Below are 20,677 nucleotides of genomic sequence, written 5' to 3'. Positions count from 1 at the left end.
CACCACTAGTCACACACGAGCTAGTTCAGAGTCACATGGGGAGCGCTGGAACGGTTGTGCACCATCTCCTGCACGCGTGCGCGCGTCGGCGCAGCACTGGGAGCTGCCACCAGCACTGCTGCAGCTCCCAGCAGTGGCACACAAGCAAAGCAAGTTTGGAAACCCCTGCTCCAAGACGTTCTGATGACAACATGTGCAATGGTAACTGCAGCAGACACACGGTACTCCATACTGCTCCAAAGAAAGTGGAATCTATGTAAAAGCATGACTGAAGTTCTGCTGATTACATGATCTGGAGCATGCCATACACCAACAAAACTGAAGTCGAGGGACACAATCCTGAAGCATAAATCATACTGTAAAAGCAGCAGAAGAAGAAATCCCACCCTGCGACTCACAAGTTTTCAGTTAATTCCCCCCCTTCTTTTCCACCTTTCCCCCCTTTTGCATTTTTTAATGTATTTTTGACCTCTCTCTGTGTAAGACGACCTTATAACAACATGCTTTATTTTAACTGATGAAGCAGAATTTGGTGCTGTAATTTGGTTGTAAACAGCTTGTTTGTCAGGCAGTTGAGTACACAGCCAGCAGCTTTTCCACACAAGAAAGAGTGATATGTAGGCACAAAGTATTTTAGTTGATATAATGACTTGGAAAAAATTTCGAGGGAGTAATTTCCAAATGAATGTTCTTACTCTGACAGTTCCTTACCAAATAGATCACTTATTCCACTGTAGAAAGCATTTTGAGAAACAGCGCTAATTATTTTAAAGTAATTCCCCAGCCAACGATTTCTGTTCTTGTTCTTAAGATGCCCAATGCCTCCCCATCCGTCAGCGGGGAAAGGTGCTGTTCTCGTTTTGATGGTCTATATAAACTGTTGCTATTCAGAGAGGAGTCAAAACAAGCATTTTTAATTTAACTTTCAGTCTGATCCCCAGAGAACTACAGCGATATTAAGGGACAGAGCATGGCAGGGATAAGATCTCAAATGACTTTTAGCCCAAAACAGACACTGTAGGATGACAAAAAGTAGAGGAAGCTAGAGAATAAAAGCAAGAGCTGAAAGCAACTTCACACTTCATTTCATTTGAACATTTGATTTATCTCTTTTCCCTTTCCACGTCAAGAATTCGACAGCTAATAGACTTTGAATTGCAAAGGGCTAACGTAGATAAAATGCATTGTGTATTATACAATGTATCCTGTTAAGAACATGCTGCCTTTTTTTTTTTTTTTTAAATAAAGGGTTTCTGTTTTGAAAACAAAGTTAATACTTTCCGTAAGTGACCAGTTTAGAATGCAAACTACAATGCCTGTTCATTAGAGAGCGTAAAAATAAAAAGTTATGCACTGTGCTAAGCACACCAAAAATGCAGAACCAAATGCTGAAACATGGCGAAAGAGCAGATATACTGGAAAATGAGCATGTGAAGGAATGCTTTACCACTAACAAAGCATCTACAGATTGGTGTACAGCGGCTGCCGTACAAATTCGGTATTTAGCAGTCACCACCCTTTTTGCCTGAATGTCACTTAATTTTATTTCTCAGTGCAAAGTGACATTCATTTCTCAGGGACTATAAGGTGTTTACTTCTGGCAAACAGCAGCTTTAGTAATGAACACAGTATGTAACTATAGTAAAAATTTAATATATACATATATACACACAGACACACACGAAGTATACTACGTTTTCCACTGAAACCAAAAGTAAACACCATTAAATATTTATAGGACAAACATGATTTTTAAGTGCCTAAAGGATTGGTTAACTCCTACAGGGGACTTTATTAATCAAAGGAATATGCTTAAATAAAGTTTTATATTAAATACTTCGCAAGAAAGCAAAAACGAGGGATAGAGGACCTCACCAAAACCCCCTCCCCCGCCCCAAAAAAAACATTTTTGAAACGCAGATTACTTAAGCACTATTCTATTTTACATCCTGATTAAAAATCTTTACGAAATCACTTAAACTTTGATGCGAAAGACCTAGGAGCGAAGTATTAATAGTGGCTCCTCACCTTGAGGTGTCAGTTCTGCCACTGGCTTCGCCTTCACTTGGATCCCTCAAAACAAAGTTAAGGTTGAGATTCAATGATAAAGGTGAAAAATAAAAGTTAAGAAAACCTACATCTAGAACAGTGTTAAATAGCTACTGAACAAAAAATTAAAAAATCAGTATAATAATGTCAAGCCTAATACTGTTTAATAGTACTTTTTCACAGCTGTAATTTTAATTTCCCTTTACAATACCTTAACTTCTTTCAGCTCTGACACGTAGTTGTTCAATGTTTGTTTTGTTGTTGTTGGTTTGTTTGGTTTTTGTTTTTGTTTTTGTTTTTTTTTTTTTTAAACTGATGGTAAAATTAACACGTTGTTCTCAGCCTACTGCAGACAGAGCAATGGCCACACACAATTCCAGCAAGCACAGAGGAGCAGTCAGTCAAGGTGGTCCAGGGAGGCTCCACTCCGCACCCTTCTGGGCCAGACCTTTAGACCTCAGTCCTGGAGGCACTTAGGCACATGCCCATGCTTAAGCACACTGAAGTAATTACAGAGAAGACGTGCCTAAGAGTTTGGGAGACCAAATGTTTGGAGGCCAGTTCAGAAAGATTCAACTTCTGCTTAACTTTAAGCAAATCAGCTCTTACACTGACTGTGGCGAGATTACTGTGAGCTTGAGGTTAAACATATCTTTATCTTGTTGAAGGACATGTTTTGTATTACGCCTTTTTAGTCTGAAGCAACTTGAAAAATATCCATAGATTGTATAAGCCACCTAGGTACATTCCCAGTGCTGCTGTACAAACATTTTGGCACCCAGTTCCAATTAGCTAATTAATTTAATACCTTCAAAACACAAATACTTTAGTAACTAACATCAGAGAAAGATCGTTTGACATAAACCATTGATACAAAATACTTCAATACCTTATTCATTAAACATTCTCATTATGCATTTATTTATATACTTACCAGAAAAGGCATTTACCTTTGCCAAAAGATAATAAAAAAGTCTTTCACGACACCTTCTAATCAAAGTGTACTTTAAACCATTACTCCTGAACAGTACAGAAATTAAAAGGCATGCAGTTATGTGATCCAACTAAAAGAACAAAAAAACTCCCCTGAACCTCCACCCATGTAATCCCAGCCACTAAAAGTCTCAAACAACCCAAAGTTTAAAAAAAAAAAAACACCAAAACCCACAACAAAACACCAACAAAAACACCCCACCACCACCACAAACAAAAACCCTGCAAGGCCTTCACTATAGAAACATGTATTTTTAGCACTACAAAACATAATAGGAAATTGTAGAAAAGTGTTCTATAGTAAAGATCACTTCAAAGACATCAATTTACAATATGTTAATTCTAAATACATAGTTTACAATAGTATTTTAATATTGTAGTTTAACATAATGAAAATACTAACTCTTTGATCTGACTCTTCAAAAAAACTGAAGACACCATTCCTTGCAAATAAGAATGAGCTATAATGCAAAAAACCCAGCCTTGTGCTCTTGAAATTGCTTAGTTAACAGAAAATACCCTTCTTCCCATCTGGAAATCTACGCTGACAACACAGTTGGCTAACCTCACTGTAACTTTTTTGTTGTTGTTGTTTTAAAACCAGAGAACAAACTCTCTCCCCTCAACTATGTAGATGTTGGAGATACCAATAACGGAGGATCATAGTCCTGCATCTTCAGGTTTCTGAAAAAAGAAAATCATTCACAATACTTCCCCCCCACCCCCCCAAATGACAGATTTCAGTATACAACAGCATGATTCTGCTAAGAAAATAGAGGTTTCCAAGATACAATCCTGTTGTGTAACTAGCGATAACGCAGTATGGACACATCCGTAAGTAGGCTTAAGAATATAGGTAAGCAACTGTTAGAAAGAGGCAAACTAAAAACTAAGTCCCTTTTTGGGAAAGCTATTGTGACTGCTAAGTCAACAGTCACTTGATATTAAACGGTGTATTTGAAATCTTTCCCAGCAGTTCTCCTCACAGTATTATTACTGTTAGCATCACCACAGGAATGAATGCAGGTCCAGGATGTGGGGTTTTCTTCTTCCAGAACCCTGAACTTAATTCGAAGAAGCTGGTAACATGACATGAGAGGCTGCATGCTGCTGAAATATTAGTATTTCCAGATATCCAGACTTTTGCCCACTGCTAAGCTTCTCATTTACTCAGAGATTTTAGAATTCTCTGAAATAATTTGTTAATACCTATTCCCTCTAAGCACAGCAATGCAATCATTGTAAATACAGCCCTTGCAACAAACTGCACCCAGTAAAAAAAAAATAAAAAATATGTTAACATGTTTTCAAGTCACTGCTTTCAGTATTTAAGTTCATTTGATTTTAACTTAATTGTAGCTCTTTGTATTTTAGCTGTAAAGCATGAGCAAAAAAAACCCCTTCTGAGTAGCATTCTCTTGCTCCTTTAAGATAAAGCAGCAGAGCAGCTGGTCAAACATGACAGTTACAATATACACAGAGAAGTAAAACAAGGCACGTTCTGGAAGGAACACACAAAACAACAGCATTCTAACTAAATTTACACGTACTTCAGACTTAAACTGCAAATTCTCAATGATTTTGCAATTATGGCCCTAGTTATAGGCTGGGCTTTTTGTTTTTGTTTTCTCTTAAAAATCGAGGTACTAACCTGCGAACAAACTTGGAAGTTATCTTGCTTATTATACCAGTTGATGTCCCTCTTCTAGCATGTGCAAAAGCACCGGTTTCATGTGATGGTGAGGCGGGCGGTCCATTGTAAGTGGCATTACGCCGCTCCCTTAGCTGCTCACCATGGAAAGTGCTTCGACTTGAACTCCCCCGAGGAAAGCGGGTTCGGTCTGGAGTGGTAGTGCTAATACTATGAGCAGACGGGGAAGCAGCAGGCACTCTTTGAGTTGCACTGCTGGGAAAACAGAAGCATAAATAAAGAGAAATACTATGCTAGAAACCCTCCTACATGACAACAATTTCGCAAAGACAGAAAAAAACCCCTGCTCTCAGGTTTGTTTTTTTTTTAAACCTGAATCTGCTACTGATTTGCTTTTATGATTCATATGTACAAATAATCAAGAGACGTTTTCATTGAAAAACCACATTATCTCAAGTATTAAGAGCAGTTAAAAAAAAAAAAAAGGATATATATATAATATGACAAAGGAAAAAGGCAGAAAAGTCTGTAGTAAGATCTGAAAGTGTTCCTAGCCCTCTTCTGTTAGACATGTTCATCAAAACCTTTAACACACAAGCACTGCATAAACTTAACAGGTATTCCCTAAGTAGTAATCATCTGGCACAAATAAATGTACAAAGCTATTTGGGCAGTTAATATTAAGAGCAATTATACTATGGTGCTTTTAGACAGAAATAAGCCTAGCAATCAAAAACCCCAAGAGGTTAACATTTCAGTATTTCATTTGAATTTATGGTGGCCTGTGTTGTACGGTCCTGTCTAAATTAGTTAAATTTTTAACTGCTTAAGTTTTCCAGAAGCTTCCAGAGGGAGGCAGTCAAGGAACTTCTTTAACTGCATGCAAACACGTGTGATGAACAAAATCAGGCTTGAATCATCTGCAGTACCCACAGTACTTGAGTAAGCTACTGTTTCAAAGGGGAATGCAACATGACAGTTCGGAACAGATTACCAACACACTGAAGCATATCGTGAACTGAACAACAACATTTTGAAGTGCACAGCATTAAAGAAATGATAATCTATCTGTTACCTTGGTCGATAAGCTTCGGTGCCATCTTTGATGGTTGGCAGTGTAACTTTTATAGGATGACCAGATGCAGACATAGACTTTTGATGCCGAGGCCGTGTTGATACGGCAGAAGCTACTGCAGAGCCTGCAGAAGATGTGCTACTCGCAGACATTTCTGTTAGGCTTTTGCCATAGCAGCAAGGCAGGAGGGAACGGACAAATTGAAAGGGAAAAGAATGGTTAGTGTAAAATCCCACAGAAAACAGGGAAAATAACAACTAATTTTATCTTTTAGAACACAGCAAGTGCAGAAGACTGAGTGACTGGGCTGCCTTAGTCAGCTAAAGTAAAGAATACTGAGTTCTGAGAATATTATGTTCATCCATAAATCAAATCATCATATATAAGTAGTACATATTTCATAGCTCATCGTTTTACTATAAAGACACATATTTTTCCTATTTCCAAAATTAAATACATCATTAAAAAATTCAAACACTAAGACAGAAAACAAAACCAAACTAGTTTACTAGGTTATGTTATTTCATGCTAGGGATTTTTTGGTTCATTTTACCTTAACTGTTTTATTTAACTAGCTTAAAAAAAAAAAAAATCAGAGTAAGAACTACTGCTTTAAACAAACAAACAAATCTGATTTTTATTACTCTCCATTAAAGCCAATTTTTTAGTTTTTAGTCATGTACTTGGGTTAACTACCATCAAGAATGAACAAATAACATATTTTAAAGAACAGTAATTGAGCCAGTGTTAAATACAGTAGTATTTAATAAAACATGTTAAACTGAGTGTAATCATCATCCCAGATACAGATACAAACTGGTTACCATCGCTACTAATTAGGCCAAAAAAATGATATCGGAAAGGATCGACAAGTCTTAACAATTTCAACTTTTGGAATGATTACTAAGTGAAATGAAAAAGGATCAGGCTACGCTGTTAGGGTGACCCATCTGAAGTGCTCCACAGCAGAACTGCCTACTTCGCTGTCAGCACAGTTACTTTACTCTGTGTTGGAAGACAGCCCTTGGTAATAAATGCAATTCCCTAAAAAAAGGCCAAGGCAGATCTACGCATTTAGTTATTTCATCAAATTTGTAAGCTGTGGTGGAAGAAAGATGCAAACATAACAGTCAGACTTTACATATTTCACACCATGCTTCATAATGGTATTGATTAATCGAGTAACCTGCTGCTTCCATGCCTCAGTTCTTGTACCCAAATTAACAAGCAAGAAAAACTGAAGAATACCTGTTGTCCTTCCCATTCTGTATTGCAGAATAGCGATCTGAAGAACGTTCACAAACGTAAGTGTTCCTCCTTGTCATTCCGCTACCAGAAAATACATTATTCTAGAAGAGAATTCACACTAAAATTAAATTAAATACTTTCTTCTACTGTATATTATGTTGTACAAAAATGTAAGCATTGGAAGCAAATCAAAACAATTTCAGCCATTTATGTGTACTTAAGTTTTCAAATGTACTAGGTTAATCTGTTGACACAAATCATTTATATCATCCACCATTTTTTTCCAATAGAAGAAAAGAAAACTTAGAGAAATTTAATTTTACTGACATTTGCTTTCCTAAGTATTATTATCCAATTCCCACACACTGTGTTACTGAATTATTTGCATCTGGGATCAAAGGAACAAACTGGAATCCCAGAGAACACGTCTATCTGGCTGGCTAAAAGGCTTCCCTGCGCAGATTAAGTTGCCAGCTACAGCTCCAGACTTACAGTTTGTTGCCCCCTGCCAAAAGAGTCTATGGAAAGATTATCGATCTGTGTCAGTCAACCCAGAAATTATGACAGATAACATGGCAAATAGGTCTTGTTGCAACAAATACTGATGGGACTTTCCTTCTGTTACTGATTTCTGTTGGCACACATAAAGTACCTATAAACTCTCCTTCATAAAGTACCTATAAACATTCCTCTCTTCCCCCTGCCATGCACAGATTCACTGCTGAAGACTTACTTTCAGTACATGACATACAATTCTTGGTTTTTAATATAGTACATATTGAATTTGGGGTGGGAGGGGTTTACAAAGTGCTAACACTATATACTGATGCATGCTGGCAAAAGATTTCAAATACAAAACTTGGGTATTACAGGACATCATGAACTCTGCAAGATTTACTGTGTGTTTGGGTCTCCCTCACCTATAGCTTTGCAGCATTAGTATCACCCCACAGAGACTACTGAATAAACTGTTTCAAAGCCAGTTCGTAAGGAAGATTAATAACTGCAGTAACTGTTTTTGAAGTTAAACTCTCCTAAGTTACACTAACATGACCAAAGGCAAAAAATAACTTTTTAGGAAATTCTGCCTTCCTTACCCTCAAAAGTTACACAAAAGTATTTTAAAATTATCCATATTAAATAAGCTTTGTTCATGTTAAATGTTTGAATTTTAGAACACTTTTTTTCTGTGTAAGCTATTCAGCCTTAACTACTGCTGCTGTATCAGACACCATTATTCCTCAATTGTGCCCATCGCAAAGCCTTTCACAAAGTCCCCAAAATAGTAACAGAGCTAAAAATGTACAAATACTGAAGTCACCATTAGCAAGTAAATCAATTCTCATTCTTCATAGCAAAGATGCTGCATTTAAGTAGTTCTTACAAAGCAGGGAAATGCTTTTGACGTATCAGCTTGTACCATACATGACTATAATCAGCTTTGGGGCAATACAGGTTTGGGAAAGCTCAGATATGAAATCTTGTCTTAGAAGTCTCAAAGTTCCTGCATGCAATCCACACAGCCATAATTCCAAAGACTCTTGGGGGGGGGGCAAATCTATCTAAAATTTGGAAAAAAAAAAAAAAGTTTAAAGCATCTGCAGATGTATTGCAGACACAGCCTGCAGAACATTAAGAGTTAAATGAACTTCAGCATTTATTTTGTTTGAAGAGAATATCTAGCAGAAACGCATATCATTGACCCAGAATATCCAAAATGGGAGCCAGCACATAGAATCCCAAAGGACAATGAGGACTCCTGCTGCCCATCTACTGTCCTAAAAGATGGCCAGAATTTTTGTATTTAATACAGCATCTCTTAAAAAGCAAAAAGTATTTGACTCTTAAGTCACGATTCGCATATTTTTGTTTGTTTTTTAATTCACGTGAACTCTTGCTCCTAAGTAGCTGTTTAAACACTGAGCAGTATTTTTTCATTGCGTAACCTAAACACCGGTACTACTGCATATGAACTTCCACAAGGCAAAGGAGATGCTTTTACATGAGAAGACAGACTCTCCTATTTGGAACAAAGATGTCTGAGGCAGTAATATGATATCAGTTTATAAAACTATGAATGATATCACAACAGAAGAACTAGAAAAATTAATCATTTCTTAATATAAGACGTTATGAATTACAACCTGGTTCAACAGGCACACATGCCAGGGCACAAGTGGGCTGTTCCCTCTCACCTCACCCCATTTCTGAGGTCCAAAATGAAGTGGTTTCAGAAAGATAAACAGACAAATTTACAGAGAAAAAGTTAATGAGGGATATTATGTAGGATTATTCAGATGAAATCTCTGATTCAGGAAGTCCCTTGACTTCCTTGTAGATACACAAGCATTAGAAATCTGAAAAAGAGCACTCCCTATTGGCCCTGTTCTTACGTTTTTTCCCTAAATATCCACTATCTGCCTTGATAGATCATCAGTTTGCCCAAGCGCAGACATTCTCCTGCTTACTGTTATGTTCGTGTTAGAAAAAGAGAACTTGTAGGGGGAAGGGTAAGGTTTATTTTAAAAGACATCCACTGTAGCCTATTTCTGTCTGCCAGTAAAATTTACCAGAAATAGTGGCTTATTCACTAACCATTATGTCTATAGTAACCTTATGCTGCAGATTTTGTTTCAATAGAGAAAAATAAATATATCAAGCCAGAAACACACACACTCACACTGGGAACTGTAGTTGATTTCTTTCTTTCTGGACCCACAAGTGGACTTGCAGCCATCTCTCCTTTGGATCCCACTGTAGTGCTGCTAAGTTTGCGTGAGACATCCTTGTCCCAGTCTTCTTTCTGTTCACTTTCCACACTATTTGCCTGAGCCCTTTTTGTGTATGACACAGCAGGAGGAATTGAGGGACCAACTGCCAAATAAAACCAGTATTAATAAATACCTAAAAATAATCGTTGCATTTTTCTTGACCGAAATAGTCTAAATATAATTCCCTGAGTCCAAAAAAAGCATTTGAACAACGACTACAAACTCAGCACATATACCAGCCTATTAAGCTGAGCTTTGACAGCCTATGTCCTTTTTACCCACCCTCCCTTCATTTCCAGTTTGCAGTTCAGAATTAGTTCCCAATTCACATCAAGATGTAAAACCTAGAAGAGTATTTTAATTCTAATTTTAAACCCATGCAATTTGCGCAATATTATGTAGAAAGGAATTACAGGATACTTTAAGAAATTTTTTTCCACACTTTTTGCTGCATATATTTTCCTCTAAACACTATGAAAAATTCTGTTCCCCCGAAAACCCTAGAACTACTTTGTTTAAAACCATGTTTATACTTGGAAAAGTTACAATGCTTTCCCCCTCATCATTCTTTAAAATGCTTCAGGGCAAATCCTACACCGGTAGAATTTTACGTTCCCTTGAAATAAAATCACATCAGCTGATCTTCACAATATTGGTTACTTTTTTTTGGAAAAAACAAACATACTAACACAGAGGGTGAACGGAAAAAGAAATGAGGGGAAAAATTTGAAATAACAATGTAAATTAGGCAGAGAAAAGGGCCAAACATTTTAGAAATATTTCTAGTAATTTGAAAGTTCTCAGAGGAAAAAAAAAAAAAAAAAAAAAATCAGCTTTCATTTAATGTTTTAAATATGCACTCTTTTCTGATGTAACCACTTTCACCTGAAAATGTTTCCTGAATACTTGCTAAAATTCTTGTCTCTTGGAAACAATTTTGCCCCAACTGTAAATGTTCTGATAAACATAATGGTTTGCTGCCTTTGAGTTTATCCAGACCAATATTCCGCTATTATTTCCTAAACAGGAAACATCTTCAAGCTCTTATTTAGTGAATCAACCAAGTAACACATCCAAAAACTTAAATCGTAAGTTACATTGACCCGGATTTACCATAGAAGCGTCCATACAAATAAAAGCACCACAGCAGAGCACGATGATACACAACAAATGCACAGAGTGGTGGACCTGCCAGGTTCACAAAACACTGCACACTCAGACTGAAACTGTGTATGTTACTTTACTTGTTGGAATGTCATCCCCACCATGATCACTGAACCGCCGTTGTTTCTGATTAGTCGATATACTCCGCTGGACCTTCAGGTGAGCGGGAGACTGCACAGAACTGTTGTTGAGGTCACTGCTAGGACGAGACCTTTGACCTAAGTTGCTGCTGGACAAGGACTCTCCTCCTTCAAACTACAAGAAAAACAGTTTTTCAAAGCATAAACAAAATTCAACAATACCAGTCATCTGTGTTTAATGTGCTTTAAAAAACACACAGCTAAAGTTAACGAATGCTCAAAGCAAAATTAGAAGAATCTTGCCAGTAACAAAAACTGTGCTATCTTAAAGCCTAAGCCAGAGAATGGCTTCCCCTGCCTCTTTCTTTTTTAAAGCTTGAAAGAGCATTTAGAGCTTCAGAACAATTTCAAAATGCATCAGATTGAGTCACAAGGGCTAAAAAAAAAATAAATTAAAAAAAAAAAATCAAGTGCTACTGGTTCAAGGATTCTTTATGGCCTTCAACACATCTTTATAAGGTATGTAACCAAGCCACTGGTTTGTTGATATCTAAGAAACATAATTTGTAAAAGTGAGCAGTGGAAAAGACAAATATGGTCTTCCAAGCAGTCTGAGTCAAAATCATTTAGACAGATTCCCTCCATGCTCTGCCATCACAAGAGAATTCTGGTTCAAAGATGCTGTGGGAAAATGCACTCAAGGATGCACATATCAGATCCACACTATCTTGGAAATGAAGGAAGTCCAATGAAGCAGTAGGAAAAAAAGATTCCTTCAAAATGAAAGCCCTGGTCTTGGCGTGATTTCTTGAAAACCTTAGTGGTCCCAAAAGATCTACAGATTCCTCTACTTCCAAAACAGTCAACAGATTTTCTATCACAAATTCAATAATGACTATATTTATTAAATAGTAAAGTATACTATAATATAGTATATAAGTGAGAAAGGATGAGTGCATTTCTGAGAAATAAAGTGTCACATCTTAGTAGCTAGAAGAATAATTGCTCCAGTCAAATTATTTCAGATCTCAACTGTAAACACATGACAGGAAGACGACTCAGCACTTAGAAGTCATGCCACTTCAGATTACCAGCTACTTTTAAAAAAGCAATTCAACATATTTACAAGCAAATGTGAAGATAGTATATTCAATCTATTTTTTCAAATACAAACTAACAAGATACCCAAGAAGATAGAAAAAAGGAAAGACATTAATGAAGTTATTGATCATTTTTTTTAACAGATGTTAGAAAATAGTTCCTAAAAATATTGACAACCAGAATATTCAACCCAGCCACATAAAAAGGCCAAACCAGAAGATGTAAATTAGGAAGCACTTACTTCAGGTGGTTTTCTACCTAGAAGCAGATAAGTAGCCATGACTTCATCGTATTTTTGGTTTACTAAAGATTCATGGATTTCCTCTCTTGAAAAGCCCATTGTGACCATAATGTCTAAAAGTAAAGAGAGCTAGATACATTAACAGAGTAAGTGCTTGGGTTTACTGACAACCAAAGAACACAGAAAATGGAAAAAAACCTTATAATGTAACAGGGAACTAGTAATTAACTCAATCAGCATAATCTTTGCTGTGCAAAATCAAAAAGGCTACACATCCTCTGTTGCATTGTTATTTTCTTCTTGAAAACTCTCAACTATGTTATTCAACATAGTTCAACATTATTCAACATTAAATGTTATTCAACAAACAAAACACTGGCAAATAGAAACCATGAATAGCTACAGGGCCAACACAGTACCTTTCTCTGACCGTGGCGGATAAAAATTGTTGCCCTCATAACAAAATCTGTTTCCCTCTGTCTGTTATATTCTATCATCTTATTTGTCTTTTGCTGTCTTGTAGATTCATGCCAGCTCAGTGAAGCCACAACAGTAGTTATAAGGAGGGCATTGTAATTAAATTTCTCATTTAAATAAAAGAAAACATTTTACTTGTACAATGAGGTAAGAGAGTTTAGTTTGACTTACAAGATAAAGTTGCCTATGTACATCAGATGCAACATCCTTGTAAAAGTCTTACCTATTCTCTTGGTATCATTAAAATCTGGTTCAGGCTCAGTATATGGCTTTAGTTCTTCTTCTTCATGGCCAACGTTCATCCACCGATCCTTCATAATTTGCTAAGAAAAGAAATGAGCTTTAGGTTAATATGTCATTTACCACACCCGATTAAATCTGTGCTAGCTGGTCTGGGGAAAAACAACACAAAATTCATAATAACCTGAAATGCTGCTCTTTCCCTTACACCTTTTCCCCCCCTCACATCATACATTTTCTTCTTCTATCTTTCACATCCTTTTGCTTCCATTAGTCCATTCCCCCATATTATTTACCTTTACAATACAAACCCCCTGCCCAAAATATCAGAAAAACTACTGAGCGAAAAACCCCCTGCGGATCCAACACACAAAAATCTTTCATTTTGTATCCTGCACTCCCACTGTCTCTTCATCTCATCTTGCCACCTGCCTGACACTCACGCTCTCATGTTGGTTAAGATCCCTAGATGTTACTACAATACCAGCTCTATTACAATAAGTAACTCCTGCAAATAGTAACAAAGGAGGTGTTCAGAAATGAAGGAATATTTTAGGAGCATGCCAATGCTTCCTGCAGTCATTTGTTTCAAGATTGGGATGCCAACTGGTAATTTTTTCCTAGGGATCTTCTCACTGCACTTGACCTAAATATGTTCACAGTTTGGCTGGAGGGAGAAATGCCTCTTAACTCTCTCTATGCCATGCAGATATTTAAAAATGTCTCCTGCATTCTTTGGAAAATTTCCTTTCGCTGTGGCCTGGATCTTTTATATGTCTGCAAGACTGATCAGCTAGAATCCCTAATCACCACCACAATTTCTCCTTAAGGACATTTTCAACTTCTTTAAAACAGCTAAAAACATTTTCCCTCCTACAGTAACAGGCACACATGCCTCTTTAGGGACAAATGTTAATACTGCCTACTAGATTGACAGAAGAGTGAAACAAGTGCCAGCAAGTCGAGATTCCCACAGGCTCCAAATATGCCTTGCAAACACCGAATTAAGTTATTTCTCGCAAAAAGCAAAAGACTCAATTTTCCACTGATATAACCAAATTCTTTGTATGTACTGCAGCTGCCAAATTACAGACCCAAATAGCTGTATCCTTATAAGAACAATACAGAACTTTGTACTTTAACCAGCTAATGTTTTGCTGATAAGACTTAAAGATTTCTTCAAAGTTCTGCCACAGAATTGATTTTTTGGCTTTTGAGGGGGATAGAGAAAGGGATTGTGAACATGTATTGCTATATTGCATTTCTGGCAACTAACTTACCATTTCCAGTAGTAGTAACATCTAGGGATCTTAACCAAGAACATGAGTCTATTTGAAAACAGACTTTGGTTATTTATTTGTAGCCTAGACCGCCTAAAGAGTACTATGTGGTATCTGCAATTACAATTTTTTAGATACTGTTAATTAAATCTAAAGTTTAGGCATGTTGAGGTGTTTGGATGACAGGAATCACACTGCTCAAATCCTATCCCCCTTTCTTGATCCTTCTTGAATTAACAGGCAAACACCATTCCCACTTACAGCTTTTCATGTCTCTTCAGTAGGTGGATCTATAGCTCAATGTAATTTGCTCTAGGTTTCCATCTGTTAAATATCTAAACTTTTGCTAGCTTCTGCCTTTTAAATACATGATCTTATAGGCGTACTGAGTTATTGTACAACTCTTAAAACAGGCTCTTACAAAGAGGCATTTTGAAGTGACACAAATGATCCAACTCCAGGATCAGTATTACATCTGTGTAAGTTCAGCTGGGCTTCCAGTCAGCTGGTAAAAGAGCAGGAGCCTTGGCCAGGGTATTTAAAGATCTGACCCAACCTGTATTCCTTAAAGATCAACCCAAACTGAATTTCAACCAACTAGCTATTATTGACAAGGCTTCTCTCAATTCTCAGGAAAACTATCTAATAAAAATCTGGCCTGGCAAGACCTGTCTGTCTCAAAATTAACTGCTTTACTACTCTCTGTAAACATAAACCTGCTCTGTGGGAACTTCACATAGTGCTGCTTTGCAAAGAATTGGAGACTGAAGGGGGAGGAGGAATTTGTTGAAATCCCGATAGTTAAGAGCGACCCATATGTTTTCTGACAATGCAGTTTTCCCACCTCTTCCTGCGATTTACTGTTTCCAACAACATTCTCTCACTTCTAAAATGTTCTCTTTCTGCTGCAACCATGAAAAAGTCTAGACAAACCATTTTAATATAAATTTGCCTGGTCCTTACCAGAGGAAAAGTACTAAGCCCAACCCATACAGTGCTGATTCTGTGTCAGTCTCAGCTTTGATGCTAATGTCACTGACAAACATCCTATTGGATGGCCTGGGAAAACATGCATGGGAACTGAGCGGGTGTATGGCTGGGACTGAGCAAATAATTAAAAGACAAAGCACAAATAAAAATCCTCCTCACCTAAGCTGACATTGTCTTTCCACTTTTAGAAACTTCTAATAAATACATACTTCCATTCTAAATATGTATTTTTAGAAGTGCTCACACAGAAGAAACAGTAATTTCTTTCCAAACCACGTACCATAGCTTTTTAATTCAACAAACATGTGATTTCAGAAACATTCATTTTTAAAAAGTTTGTGATGTCTCTCTCCCTCAGATTAGCATATTGATCAACGCCCATCATCATCAGTATTTTGGTACCCCCATCACACGTAACATTTACTCGCTTTCTTCCATACAATCTGACAACTACGCTGTTCCAGCGAGGCTGCTATCCAACACCTCTCTCCAGGGGCAGGAAGGAATTTTAGAAGAACTGGATAACACTACAATATCTAGAATGAAAGTGAAATTAGATCTGAAGAGAAACTGCTGAAAATCCAGAGGAAAGTTCAATAAAAGGAAAATTATTTTCCTAAAACTTAAAACACAACACGGGAAAAAAGCAATCTTTCACCGTCTTCGAGTGACTACGCTCTTATCATTATGTCCTCTAGACAGTAATAAATACAGCATAACTAATGAATATCAGTAAAGTTGAAGCCACCATTCACTACTCTCTTCAACACAGATTTTATTCAATTTAAAACTATTTATAACAAGTCACAAACCACCATCAGCTTGAAATAAGTTGCATGCAGAGAGCGCTCAGTAAATGCAGGCTTCCTTGCACAGGTAGCATCCATGCCAGGAAGCACAAGTCATGCCACTACAAATAAAAAGCAGCTTAAGTGGGATTTATTCTCTGGAACACCATCCACTGCTGCACAAGTATGCACAGAAAGATGAAACAAAAGTCACCGGTGATTAAATCATGCAAATACTATTTTAAAACAATTCCATTTATCTTCTGCTCTACTTTCATCTCTATGGTAAGCAGATGTTATTTTTTAAAAAAAAGTCTCTCTTTGTTAAAGAATTCACAAAATAGAACAGAGCAGCATTTACAGTGAACTCTACACAAAATATTTGTTAAATATCAGCTCCAGAGTTATCCAGCAAGTACATGCCAGTACAGCAATCTTGAACAAAACAGTCCCTTAAAAAACATTGAACCTTTTAAACACAGGTTATGCACAGATATCCTCTGCATCCCATGAAGAGATGGATTTAATCATAAATCCTCAAAACAGATTTTAGCTGAGGGACACAGCAGGTATTGTTATATATGTTAATTTTCCAGCTTATATGTTAATTTTCCAGCTATTCAGAAACAAAAGCTCCCAGAAGGAGGGGGAAGAAGAGACTGAACAGAAATAACTAGCAATTATTAGCTTATCGTTTAAAGAGTTCTTAGTGTTTTTCTGTATTATGGCACTAAACCAAACAAAAAGCCCCACGTAGTTATTCTTCTTGTAGCCATCATGCTGGAAATGGCAAGCTAAGTCAAAAATGCTCATGGTACTTCCTGCTGCTGTTTTTGTTTTTCTGAAAAACTCCAAGCAGAAGATACTTACAATCTTGTCCTGCTTTCCACACATTTTGAACACGCTCCATTATCTGACTGAAACAAGTCGGAGCAGTTTGCACTTTGAAATGCTCTTAAATTATCGTCTTTAGTCAGCTGCAACTAAGGTTAGACTTATATTCATTAACACTTTTCAAGCTGCACTGTTTCTGGGACATTTCCTTTTTTTTTTTTTTTTTTTTTTAAACAAGACTTTTGGGCCCTTAAAACAGGAAGAATGTACCTATCTGAAAAATAAAGAAATCTTAAGCAATTATTGTATTTTGTTCTTTCTTAATCTGAAAACCCTTTTTTTCCAAGATGAAATTACACTTACTTCCAAGCTGCCTCGTTTTATTGGATTCAGTACTAGTAGCTTCTTAAGTAGATTTTCACAGTCTGTGGACATATAGAATGGAATGCGGTACTTCCCCCTCAATACTCGCTCCCTCAGTTCCTTTAAAGTAAAGTTTTAAAGGTGAGCCTACTAATCACATAGAAGATTTAAAGACAATAGAAGCCAAGCTTGCATATTTTAACTGTACCTTTAGATTCTGACCATCAAACGGCAATGATCCGCTTACTAGAGTGTACAAAATGACCCCAAGGCTCCACACATCCACTTCCGGACCATCGTATTTCTTTCCTTGGAAAAGCTCAGGAGCGGCATACGGTGGGCTTCCACAAAAAGTGTCCAGTTTATTACCAACTGTAAATTCATTACTAAAACCAAAGTCTGCAATTTTAATGTTCATGTCTGCATCAAGTAGAAGGTTTTCTGCCTAAGAGAAAAATAAGAGATGAAGAGGACAATTTATGTATCAGAAGATCAATATATTACAGTGTATCATTTATCAGTAACTGCAAAAAAGTTTCTTTTTCTAAAATGGTCCACCATCTGTGTCTTTCTCACAGAACAAAAGAAATTCATCCCCCTGAATATGTTACAAAGATTGAAAATTGACTATGTTTACTCAGGAAAATATAACTGCTAAAAGCAGCTAGACAGACTTGAAAGTCAGCTAGTGAATCAGCTGTGAAGATTTTCTTTTCTGGAAGAAATAACATAGTTCAGCTTTAGACTGAAGTATCTAGACAGCTCAGAACAGCGGTTTCAGCTTTTGACAGGTTCATGCCAACTGCTGAAGCCAAGGAGCATAAATCTAACCCCAGACCATTCTGGTAGGGTAAATGCTAGAAGGGATACAGGACTTCAAAAGAAGATCTCTTTCATTTACAAGCTGAAACATTCCAAGCTACGTGCTGTATCTTAGCATTCTGTAACAAAAAATGATCTTCCCTTTATTTTATTAGGGTTTGCTTTAGCAGTAACACCACTGAGGTGTTTAACACTCAAGTATTACATTGTGTATGAAAAAAATGCATGTATTATGAACATGACTAAGAATATTAATACCTGTGCAGCAATCATCATGTGAATGCAACGCATCACATATACATAGATGCAAGTATTCAGGAACCTGAAAAGTCAGTAAATAGCATCTTACACTTAGTATCACAGGTAGGTCAGAAGACAAAAAGAGCAAAGTTAGAAAAATACTAACAGATTACTTAAAAAAATAAAAGTGCATTTCTCAAAATGCAAGGATGCTGTGCAAGGAGTGCAGCAGAACTGGACAATGTTTACTAACCTAACTGGATTCTGGCTCCTGATCTGCATATCAGCAACACAGGAGCAGCACTGAATAGTGCAGCAATTCTCCTTTTTCAACAGGGAGACAGACATTAGCTAGAGCAGAGGATTCACCTAATTGCCAAACATCAGTTTTACAGCAAACACAGACATCTCTCATTGGACACTGTGCTCAGAATTGAGCCCAGAAAATAAAGTAAGTCTTAGTTCAGGATCAGAGAAGCAGCAATCAATTTGTTAGTTGCTTTGATTTGTTGCTGAGCAACAGAATTCAGCCTTTATCAGGAGTAAAATACAGCCCATTTTTTACAAACTAACTACCCTGGAAAATCTTCTATTTTCCCAATTCATGACCTGTAATCTCAGCTGGTTCCAGCTGATGTGCCTGCGGACAGATTCACAGAGATATTTTCCAGATTTGACAGCCTTCTACATAACTGCACAAAGACTTCATTTTCCTTGTGGTGAAAACATTACTGTCAGTGCAGCTGCTCTGCGATTACAATAGTCCTTCTAGTTCAACAGTACTTTGCTACCCAAGTACCACATGCTTTTAGGTCCCTCAATTCAAACAAAAACACCAAAGAAACCCCTTTTTAATATGCCAAATAGAAAGACTACGCTCTTGTCAGTTACATGTTCAGAGCAAGAAGTATTAACAGCCACTGAAAAGGTAAGAGAAGTTTTGTGCATCACAGGATGCACAAGTTGGAATCGGTCACAGCCTAATTATAAAACAAGCTGTTTATAATCACAGAAGATTAAAAGGAGACAGCTCAAGTACCCATGGGCCTTACACCCTCTCCTCTTCTGCTAGAACAGCCTGGACAAACTTGCACATTTTCTTACACATCTTCCTAGTTTAGTCTGAAGTAAGTTACATTTGATGGAGTTTACCCTTTCTGTAATTAAAGCCAAAAAGGCTTATCAAAAAAATCTCAAAAGTGGTGCTAGACCTTTTCCTGGTGGCACTAACAATGTCAACTAGTCAGTGGGCTGATTCCATGAAGAAAGTCAACAGAAGCAGATGAGAACGCAGACACAACTTTAAAGTTGCATCTTCCTTCTCTGCAGCTCCATGAAAAGAGGTGACACACATAACGTTTGGAAAGAAGAGATGAAGTGAGAACAACTCCTCAAAGTCCTACATTTAGCCCTTTTTTTCTTTGGGGAATGTATTTTTCATTGGCTAGGTCGACTGGCTCTCAATCATACCTAACACTGAGCTCTTCAAATGAGTCTAGCATAACTCCATCCAAGAGAAGATGGAGAGAGAAAAGCAAACAAAGAAATTATTTTGGAGCCTCTCTGTCTGTCTTGCAAATAGGAAGGAGATCAGCAGAGTGTACTTGTGACAGATGGTAAAAGGGAGCCCGTGCCAACGCTGCGAAGCAGTTTTGGATAGTCCTGTGAGCAATGCAGTGAGCTGTATGCATGCTATGGAACTAACGAATGAATGAGGGGTGGAGGCTGTAACGGGCTCTGGGAGAAAGAGCAAGATGCAGGACACTAAACTGCAGGGGTTAACGCAGTGAGACTCAATAATATAGCTGGGCTGAGCAAGTCAGTGCCAGAAAAGCATGAGGAGGTGGCTGGCTCCCTGCTTGCAGCCAAGCATAGGGCCAAGACAACTAGTGAAAAGCAGCTTCTCCAGCCAAGCCAATAGGTCCCTAGGTGCAGCCTGTTGGAAAGCTCAACAGTGGCTGCAGTAAGCTCCGGGGAGCTTGACAAAACATTCACGAGCACCAAATCACCATGCAAGACAGGGAGGTTTTTGGGTTGTTTTTGTTGTTGTTGTTGTTTGTTTTTTTGGTTTTTTTTTTAAAATCAAGATTTCAGTGAGATCCAGCCCTTTCCTTCCTTGCATTCTGAATTCAGAGCGCTGGCCAGGCACCTCCATCAGCAGATGACAATGGTCCTGGGGCAGGGAGGACTCAGCAGAAAACACTGTATTATCCAGCACCATACACACACGCAGGAGCTAGCAGATCCACAGGTATCAGGGAATAGATTTG

General features: G+C 37.5%; 1 protein-coding gene across 2 annotated transcripts in view; it reads right to left on the bottom strand.

The window, feature by feature from the left end:
* The window catches only part of MARK1 (microtubule affinity regulating kinase 1), a 56,353-nt gene that overhangs the window by 512 nt on the left and 35,164 nt on the right, over positions 1-20,677 (bottom strand). The window contains exons 8-17 of one of the 2 annotated variants that reach the window (XM_086460634.1): positions 17,554-17,790; positions 17,346-17,465; positions 13,074-13,173; positions 12,374-12,486; positions 11,032-11,206; positions 9,697-9,890; positions 7,017-7,117; positions 5,769-5,930; positions 4,694-4,948; positions 2,029-2,073 (exon numbers count right to left, since the gene is read on the bottom strand). In XM_086460634.1, the coding sequence (XP_086316760.1) occupies positions 2,029-2,073; positions 4,694-4,948; positions 5,769-5,930; positions 7,017-7,117; positions 9,697-9,890; positions 11,032-11,206; positions 12,374-12,486; positions 13,074-13,173; positions 17,346-17,465; positions 17,554-17,790 (1,502 nt within the window). The remainder of the gene's footprint in view (positions 1-2,028; positions 2,074-4,693; positions 4,949-5,768; positions 5,931-7,016; positions 7,118-9,696; positions 9,891-11,031; positions 11,207-12,373; positions 12,487-13,073; positions 13,174-17,345; positions 17,466-17,553; positions 17,791-20,677) is intronic. The other variant, XM_086460635.1, reaches the window with a different exon arrangement.

Source organism: Leptosomus discolor, chromosome 2 (genome assembly GCF_034619465.1).
Source record: "Leptosomus discolor isolate bLepDis1 chromosome 2, bLepDis1.hap2, whole genome shotgun sequence".
Taxonomy (NCBI): Eukaryota; Metazoa; Chordata; class Aves; order Leptosomiformes; family Leptosomidae; genus Leptosomus; species Leptosomus discolor.
Note: the sequence above shows the minus strand (reverse complement) of the source record. Positions and strands in the feature narration are given on the sequence as shown.